The sequence below is a fragment of the Etheostoma cragini genome, chromosome 9, assembly GCF_013103735.1.
Source record: "Etheostoma cragini isolate CJK2018 chromosome 9, CSU_Ecrag_1.0, whole genome shotgun sequence".
Taxonomy (NCBI): domain Eukaryota; kingdom Metazoa; phylum Chordata; class Actinopteri; order Perciformes; family Percidae; genus Etheostoma; species Etheostoma cragini.
The window spans coordinates 26,753,143-26,762,262 of NC_048415.1; the positions used below are offsets into that span (position 1 = coordinate 26,753,143).

Below are 9,120 nucleotides of genomic sequence, written 5' to 3' on the forward strand. Positions count from 1 at the left end.
TGAACTTGACAATAATTGGGAGGCAACCATGCAGTGACTCTGAGGACCCTCAGTTAAAGATCTGTGCCTAAAGTTACCAGCTAACGCTAACACCGTAACTTTTTTTAAGTGAATCTAGTTAAAGTCTTGCGATGTGTGACCCTTCAAGATCCCCAATCTTTACGTACTATGACTTTACCTTAAGATGTAAAGGCGCTGACACACCAACCTGATTATCAGCCATCGGACAGTCTGGCAAGGTCAGTGACGCAAGTCTGTTCGATGTGTTCCGTGCCGTTGGCTGATTTGACATGTTGAATCGGAAGGCGGGCAGTCGGGCTCAATGGCCAATGTGATTGGTGGAGTGCTAACCCTGAAAACAAACGTCTCTCAGAATATGACGAAAATCTTTGGAAGGGATCTTTGTCAATCTGAAATGAAGACAGATTCAGCAACGGCACAGCCTATTTCTCGCTTCAAATGCTTTCTAAAACACGAAACGTGTTTTAGAAAGCATTTGAAGTGGTGAACTGTTTTTGTAAATTGTGATTGATTGAGATTGTCTGGCTTTGAAATTCCGGAGAAGCCAGACCCACGTAACGCGTTCGTCCAATCAGCTGCCGGTTTTATTTTTGGGTGACAACACAGATAAGCTAGGGGGACGTATTCCGTCTCACGCGCGTACAGAACGTGCACGCTCAAGTCGGCGTCGCTTCGGTGTGTTACAAGTTGCTTTTTTGACCAACTCGGGGAGGCCTGTCGAGTTGGTGTGTCAGAGATTTAATATGGTGTCAGACTTCAGTCTTTTCAGAGTCTCCTAGTGGATTGGAGGCATAAATTAGCCGCTGTACATCGTATCATCTCTTCACATGATTAACGAAAGACTTGACATTGGACAACATCAAAAAGTATTCTATATATTCTATTCAAAAGTAAAAAAAAAAAAAAAAAAAGGTGGTAGTCTCAATCACTCACAAGTGTCACTGTTGGAGGGCCCGCTCTGTCAATGCGGCCCCTATCCTATGGGCCCCAGTGCAACCACACTGCCTGCAATGTCTATATTTATGCAACTGCAGAGAGGGAAAATATGGTTACAGTTATAAACTGGCAGTGAGTGTTAATGAGGATTATTATCCTATTTTTTATATATATATATATATATATAGGGGAGGTTGGGGCAAAAAATGCCCTTTCTCTGTCAGAAAGAAACAAGCGCCTGGAATTGAGTAAACACATAACACAAAAAAGAAAATATAGAACAAATAAAGCACAAAAGTCCTCATTTCCCTCTTCCATTTCTTTTTTTCAGGTACGCTGCAGAAACAAAGGGGCTTTGTGCATATATAGGTATGTGTATGTATGTGTACAGTATATACATACATGCATGCATACATACAGTAAATGAACAGTATATGGGGACATTTTGCCACTGAATAATGTGAGATGAAGCTATGTCATCTTTTTGTTGTAATGTTTTTTTGCTCTTTTTGTTCTGGCTGCCAAGTCAGTATGCTGACTCTTTCCCCTTCTCTTTCTAGAGACATAGAAGCCTTTTTGAGTTTTTTCCCACCCAACTCCGTATGTTGGATATGTTTTGAAGTGTCTTTGTGTGTTCTATTCTACCTGCTGTCTCATTTTAACACTTTTTTCAGTGTGAAAGGAATACATGCACATGAAATATGAAATAAAAATGTGATATAAAATTAGAATTGTCTGCTTACGCTTCTAATTTTGTTAGAATAATTCATATTCATATATAATAAGTATTACGCTTAAGTTAAATAGATCTGAGTGCTTTTACATAGTACGTTGGTCAACTGAAGCTAAGATGTTACAATGAAAACAGACATAAATATCAATGTTAGGGCGTATGTTTGGTTTCAACATGGGGGGGGGGCAAGTAGACAGTTATTGTTTTCTGTGCATGTTTTGAGCCCCCTAAACAGCTATTTTTTACTTCTTTTGGTGAGTGGGTTGTCGTTCATATTTTTTGCAGTCGGAAGAATCTACCTGTTTTAAGTATTGTAAAGGGGAGGGACATATCCCCTGCATCTCTCCCAAAATCTACACCTATGAATGCGGATAACACATTTCATCAAGCAGTAATCACCGTAGAATATATACAATATTGTAAGTACAACATTTTGAATTTCAAATTGATTCGTTTGGCAAACAATAATGATATATATCACAAGTTGCCTAGAGGCTGCACCAGTTCCTGCATTCTAGACCACCTTGAACAGCTGCTCATTAACATTCACCTGTTTTATATATATATATATACATATATATATATATATATATATATAGGTCAAATGTTTGGGGTCACTTACAAATTTCCACTCCATTATAGACTGATCTGACCAGATCAGCTGATCTGAGTGGTTGGCTCACCTTGAATGCAACTTCTACGTTGCCCATTATCAGCAACCATTCAGCCAACGTTCCAAAGGCACATTCTGTTTGCTTATCTGATATTATTTAAAAGAACCAACTGAAAAAACATTGGAGAACCCTTTTGCAATTATGTAAGCACATTATGTAATTGGTTAAAAAAAAAAAAAAGAAGCAATGCAACTGATCTCAACTGGTATTCTGTCTATAATGGACTGCAATGGAAATTCTTAAGTGACCCCAAACTTTTGACCGGTAGTGTATATATATGTATGTAGCCTGGGAAAAAGTTCCTGCATGGAATGTGGACTGGTAGGTGAAGCAGTGCCAGTACACCTCCACTGCTGCCCTTGAGCAAAGCATCGAACCCCCAACTACTCTGGGCATTTATTAACATATAGGTCTTGAGCGTGTGTGTAGTCCAGGCCTGTGTAATGTGTTACGAACAACAGAGTGAAAAATTGTTATTTCCTTAACTGGATACATCAAGTATTAATTATTAGTTATTATAAACTGGTTTTGATTATATCATACCATGTATGTCACTGCCTTAGGCAAGGTGAGGCAGCTTTATCTGTATAGCTGCATCCAGAGTCAGGAAACGGGCAGGAACCATCCCTGCAGACCCATCTCACCCCGGATACAACCTGTTCCAGCGTCTCCCCTCTGGTATGCGCTACAGAGCGCTGTGCACCAAAACCAACAGACTCAGGAACAGTTTCTACCCACAAGCCATCTCTCTGATGAACAGCTGACTTCCTACCCACAGTGTATGGTTCAATTATGGTCAATAACCCAGCAACACTGTCTCTACAGCACCTGTTTACTGGTTCCACTTATTTAGTATTATTCATCATTCTCATATCTCACTTATTATTCATTATTTACTCATCATTCCCATTCTCATATCTCACTTATTTATTTATTCATCATTCTCATTTACTATTTCAGAACTGTTCATAATGTTCATATTGTACTGTAATAACAATACTACTTATCCCAGTATCCTTTGCACAATGCTCCACATTTAAATATTTATTTAACTCTTCATTGCAGCCATGCCTCTATATTGTTTCTGTTCAGAGTATATATATATTGTGTATATATTAGTGTGTATATATTTGTTGTGGTTGTTTTTTTATGTGTAAGCACATTGTGAGCAACAATGCTCCAAAGAAAAATGATTTTGTATGTGTCTTCATACCTGGCAAAATAAAGCTGATTCTAAATAAAAAAAGAAACAAAACGTACTTTAAAAAATGAACTCAAAAGACTTCTCATAATGAGTTTAATGAGTAAATGTATTTTTCAACATGATTAGTACAGGTCACCGGGCTGTGGGTTTGAGTCCCTCTACCGCCACCCGCAGGAGACGGATGTGTCGTACAGGATGTAGCTTTAACCCTTTTGTCGTCTTCCCGTCAACCATAAAGTTCAAAATTCATTTTATTGGCACATTAGTCGCTGATTTTTTATCATTTATTTATTTTTTCCAACATCTCATTGTGTAAAGATTTTGTGAAAGCACTAATAGTCAACAGTACAATATCGTTGCAGCATCGATATGTTTGTTAAAGAATTTGTGATGTATGATTTTCTCCATGTCACCAAATCCTATTTTAACATAAATTGTTATGGCTGTATTGATTTAAAAGCCTTTTAATGTGGTAAGTCCAACATCGGATGTGTAACAAAAATATGAACACCACACAAGGGTTACAATGCGAGATTTTAACGGGTATAATATTACCAAAATGTAATTATTAATGCATTATATTACTGCGTTACAGCAAAAATGTATGCATTACTGTGAATGCGTTACTACCAACAATGCCAGGTCAAACTGGAGGGTTTTGTGAAATCACAGTTATACAAAAAAATGTGTCCTTAAGTTAAACTTACAGCTGCAGTAATGGTTTGGAACAGTTTCAACAACCCACTTGGAAAAATCCAGTAGGAGAGGACGTCATCAGGGTTATTTCAACTTTACAACGGTTTCTATGTAAGATATAACGCGGATTTTGGTAACAGTTGGTGGGTTGTTTCCGTTATCGTCATTTATATGTGGTTAAACGTCAGCCACGATCCTTATGAAGCAGATTTTCTCGGTGAAACTCAATGATGCTAAAAGATGTTTAAGGGTATAACTTTGAGAGTTGCTTGTTTAGTCAGGTGCGTTCAATGTTTCAGGCACGAGATTTGAAGTCACATTTTCAGGGGTTTCAATGAAAAGATGGCATGGACTAAAAGTCAGGATATCTCAGCCGCTGACGCCGCGGTTTCAACCAGCCGTATTTAAATCTCTTATTTAGGAGTCCTCCAATGTTATGGATGTTCAACACTAAAATTCCTTTAATTTTGTCACTTCTTCAACACATTTCATACCCAAACTCGTGTGTACTTTTGCGTTTTCTCATTGAACTACTGACTTGGTGGTTAGTACTTTATTTAACTCAAGTTCATACGGTTTGTGCTCCTCATACTCCTCTCCCTTATCTCTAACTTCGCCCTCCCAGCAGATGTAAGACTAACTCCTCGTCTTCGGCCAGGGAGAGACCAGTGTCCAGGGCTGTGGGCTCGTCATTCTGTTGCCTCACTTTCTTCCTCTTCCCCACTGGGACCTGCTTCTCGTCCTCATCGCTGCTGTCACTGCTGTGCTGCCGTTTGGCTGCAGTTATCTCCTCCTCATCCTCCTCTTCCTCCGAGTGCAGTTTGTCAGGGTCCGGCAGGGTGCTGGGGTCAAACTCGTCTTCGCTGTGATTGGCCAGGTAAGCCACCACCTCGTCCTCCTCCTCCGAGTCAGACTTGTTGCCGTGTTGCTTGCTCGCCTCCCTCCTGGCTGCCTTCGCCTTCAGCCTCTTCTCCCTGTGCTTGGCTTTCACTTTCCGGCTGTACTCGTGCTTGTCAAACTCCTGGTCCTCGCGCTGCAGCCTCTCCCTGGCCTTCTCCATGTTGATACCCGAAACCCCCTCCTCTTCTTCCTCGTCCGCTGTCGCTGCCCGCTGGACCGGAGGCCACAGCTGCACGGCCTCGCCCTCTTCGCTGAAAGCCACTTTGGTGTTGACTTGGAAGTTCCTCTTGAGGGCCTTTTTGGCTTCTGTGAACTTTGTCTCCTTTTCCGATTTCTTTCTGGAGTCCTCTGTGGGTTCTTCGAGACTTTCTTCGCCCGCTGTCAGACTGAAGACGTCCTTTTTTTTTACTGTCAGCAGGTCCAAGTCTCTCAGATCATCTTCATCCTCGTCGTCATCTGCACCCAGGAGACAAATCTTGGCCTGATCCACCTCTGCTTCACTCCCACTTTCCTCGTCCTCGCCCAAATCTTCCGACTCCGAGCTCGGACTTTCCTCAGGAGGAGCGTTTCCTTTTAGCCGAGCCTTAAAGCTCCTCAGCTCTTCGTCTTCTTCAGACTGGCCATCTTTCTCAGCCCTCTGGGCCTTGGCTTTACTAAGGAAGCGCACCCTCGGAGCCACGGCGAGGCCCAGAGAGACCGCGTACTCCTGAATCTGGAGTTTAAAGACGTCAAACACCTCTTTGTTCTTCATGAGGTAGACGGAGCGCAGGTAGGAGACAAAACACCGCTGAGCTCTCTCCTTCTGCTCCTTCTCCTGGGCCAGGAAGGCCTGCAGCTTCTGTTGAACACTCTGCAGTTTGTCGGGGTTCACCTGGAATACATCACAAAACAAAAATAACGAATACAGATAGCTACTGTGAGAGAAAAACTAACTAATGAGCGTGAGATACTCTCATACCCCATACTAGTACATACTATAAAAACTCTCCAGGATACATTTAATTGTATCACAAATATACATACTGTATATATATGAAATACACATACAGTATTTTCAAAAAACATTGCAAGCAAAAAAAAAGGCTTATCGCTGCTGGACAAAGGGAATTGTCGCAAATCCCTTGAACAATAGCTTGCCTCATGTGCATGTAGGCAGTAGTAGCATTGTTAATTGCAGAATTTAACTACACAACTGCTGCTAGCATCAACAGGGTCAGAAAGGCTTTAGTTTCTTGTCCCTTTTTTTGGTTGTAAAGCAATTTTTGGAGCATTTAAAGCCTTGATGGCAAGTCATAGTAAGCCCCTGAGTGCACATGCACATCGAGCCTAAAGTGAAAGCTCAGAGTGCTGCAGTACAAAATGACTCATGGTTTTGTTGCCCAGTTTAGCACAAATTGCAAATTGGTTGCCACAACAGTGATTATGTCAACGACTAAAGCTTTATTAATAGGAATGCTGAAGACATGACAGAGGAAGAGTGGGTGGTGACAGGCAGCAAAGGGTCGGGGTCAGAATAAAACCTTCAGCAAGGACTGAGTCTTGAAATATGGCGCATCCTCATCCAGAAGGGCTACCCATTGCCCCCATTGTCAATGTTTTTTATGTTTTGTTTGTGGTGCTCACTGAAAAACTACATTTAAGCAGATTCCGCATCCTTTTTATAGATTATAGTTTTCTAATGAATGATGTGCAATCTGATGAATCTCTATATGCACTTTATTAAAGGACAATTGTTATGTTGTATCACCTGTTTGTTGCTTTGTATCTTTGGCATTTGGAGAGTGAACATGAACTGTATCGTGGAAGGCAAACCAACACAACACCAGCCTATAAACGGCCATAGAGGTGACTTATACTGTAGTGGATGGCATTACAGTGTGTGTATTTTTTGCTCGCTGTGTGTGTGTGTGTGTGTGTGTGTGTGTGTGTGTGTGTGTGTGTGTGTGTTTGTGTGTATTGTGATGCTGTGGATGGATAATGTCTCACCTGGATCTTAGTGATTGGAACTTTCTTCTCTTGCAGCTGGCCGACCATGCCCTTCTCCTCTGAGGGAAGCAGCAGCAGTAAGGCCTCCCCCCCCTCCTTGTACCGGGCCGTCCGGCCCACCCTGTGGATGTAGGTGTCTGCGTCCTCGGGACAGTCAAACTGCAGCACCCAGTTGACGGCGGGGAAGTCCAGGCCTCTGGCGGCTATGTCAGTGGCAAAGAGCACAGCGTTCTGCTTTCTGAGGAAGTCATTGTAGACCTCCACTCTCTTCATCTGCTGCTGCTTGCCATGCAGAGCCAAGACGGGCATGCCCGGTCTGAGGCGGCATAGGACCCGGAACAGGTACTGCACCTCCTTGCAGCAAGCGAAGAAGACTATGAGCTTCTTCTTCAGGTGGCTCCTGATAAACGAGTACAGCATGTTGACTTTCTGGTGGAGCTCACACACCACGTAGCTCTGCTCCAGGGTGGCCGGCGTGCTGAACTTGGCCTTCTCGTGAACCCACACGTACTCCGGGTCTTTGAGGCTGAGCCGCGCCAGGTCTTTGACCGACTTGGTCTGCGTGGCGGAGAACAGCAGCGTCTGCCGGGACTTGGGCAGGTTCTCCACAATGGCGTTGAGCGTGTCGGCAAACCCCATGTCCAGGATGCGGTCCGCCTCGTCCAGGACCAGCATGTGGAGGTCGGAGGCGTGGAAGGCGGCCGTCTCGTCCATGTGCTGGAGCAGGCGGCCCGGCGTGCAGATGACGATGTTGGTGCGGTGGATCTTCTCCGATTCGGTCTTGAGGTCCTTCCCGCCGATGACGAGCCCCGCGGAGAACTCGTGGTTCTTGCCCACCTTGCGGAGGACTTCGAAGGTCTGGTAGGCGAGCTCTCTGGTGGGGGATATGATGAGAGCGCCGAGGCCGTCCATGGAGCTCCACTGCTGGCGATAGAGACACTCCAGCACCGGGATGAGAAAGGCTAACGTCTTCCCGGAGCCAGTCTTAGCCGCGCCGAGGACATCTTTCCCGAGCAAAGCGAAGCCGATAGTCTGTCTCTGGATCTCCGTGGGCTGTCTGTACTGAGCCCCCTGCAAACCTAACAAGGTTTTCTTTGAAATTGGGAAGTCGGAGAACCTAACAGCCTCATTGGCGTTAATGTCACCGTACCTGCTAACGAGCCTGTCGATGTACTCCCGCTCGACCTGCCATTCGGGCTTCTTCTGCGGTCGCTCTCTCTTCACTTGTGCTTTCGTATTGTTGTATTTTTTCTTCCATTTCTCGAAGTTTTTGACGGGGTCTGTGCCGTCTTTCATCTTCACTGGTTTACGTTTCTTCCCGACAGAGTTTGTGCCTTTTTTCTCCATGGTCTTAAGATAAACAGAGCAGGAAATTAGTTTTTTTTTTAAAAACAACACGCAGGCAACAACTTCTGAAGCGTGGAAAAGGAACGACAGCTCTTCGTCGCATGTACCTCAACGTCATCACCACGCGACTTTTTTTTTTTTTTTTTTTTTATTGACAAAAACAAACAGCAACATTCAAACCTAGGGAAAAGAGAATATACATGCGTAGATACAATAATCTTGTCAATGTACAAGAAAAAATAATTGCATTATTCTGGCTTTGTACTTATAATAAATACAAATAATAAATGATACCACTCCCTAAAAAATAAGTAATAACGTAACAATGTAATTAATACCTATAGGTCATGTACTTTCTATTTTCTATTCATTATTTTATTTACTCATAGTTGATGTAAAAAACATTTTGTTAATTCACAAAGAGAAACAGCGAGGAGTGACTATGACCAAATGTGGAATTTATAAAACTAAGGAAATATTTAAGCAATGTAAAACACTAATACAAATAAATATACTGGCATTGCATATAACTAATAATAATAATTTTAACTAGAAAATGCATTTCCTGCAGAAAATGCGTGGGAATGCTGAATAGCTAAATTGCAAAAGCAAACCAGGTCAAA

The 9,120-nt window shown here is 42.8% G+C and overlaps 1 protein-coding gene across 1 annotated transcript; it reads right to left on the reverse strand.

Annotated features, from left to right (window-relative positions):
• Nucleotides 1-4,394: 4,394 nt before the first annotated feature.
• Nucleotides 4,395-8,609, reverse strand: ddx10 (DEAD (Asp-Glu-Ala-Asp) box polypeptide 10). Its single transcript, XM_034880573.1, has 2 exons — nucleotides 7,151-8,609; nucleotides 4,395-6,035 (listed from the first exon to the last, which is right to left on the reverse strand). Exons 1-2 carry the CDS (start codon nucleotides 8,495-8,497, stop codon nucleotides 4,872-4,874), a joined length of 2,511 nt encoding a protein of 836 aa, XP_034736464.1. The 5' UTR covers nucleotides 8,498-8,609; the 3' UTR covers nucleotides 4,395-4,871.
• Between the last annotated feature and the right edge of the window lie 511 nt (nucleotides 8,610-9,120).

Excerpts from the sequence above, each read along its gene's own strand:
- ddx10 (XM_034880573.1), bottom strand. The coding sequence starts at position 8,497 with ATGGAGAAAAAAGGCACAAACTCTGTCGGGAAGAAACGTAAACCAGTG. Across the intron at positions 6,036-7,150 it reads TTCCAATCACTAAGATCCAG|GTGAACCCCGACAAACTGCA; the intron begins GTGAGACATTAT and ends GATGTATTCCAG.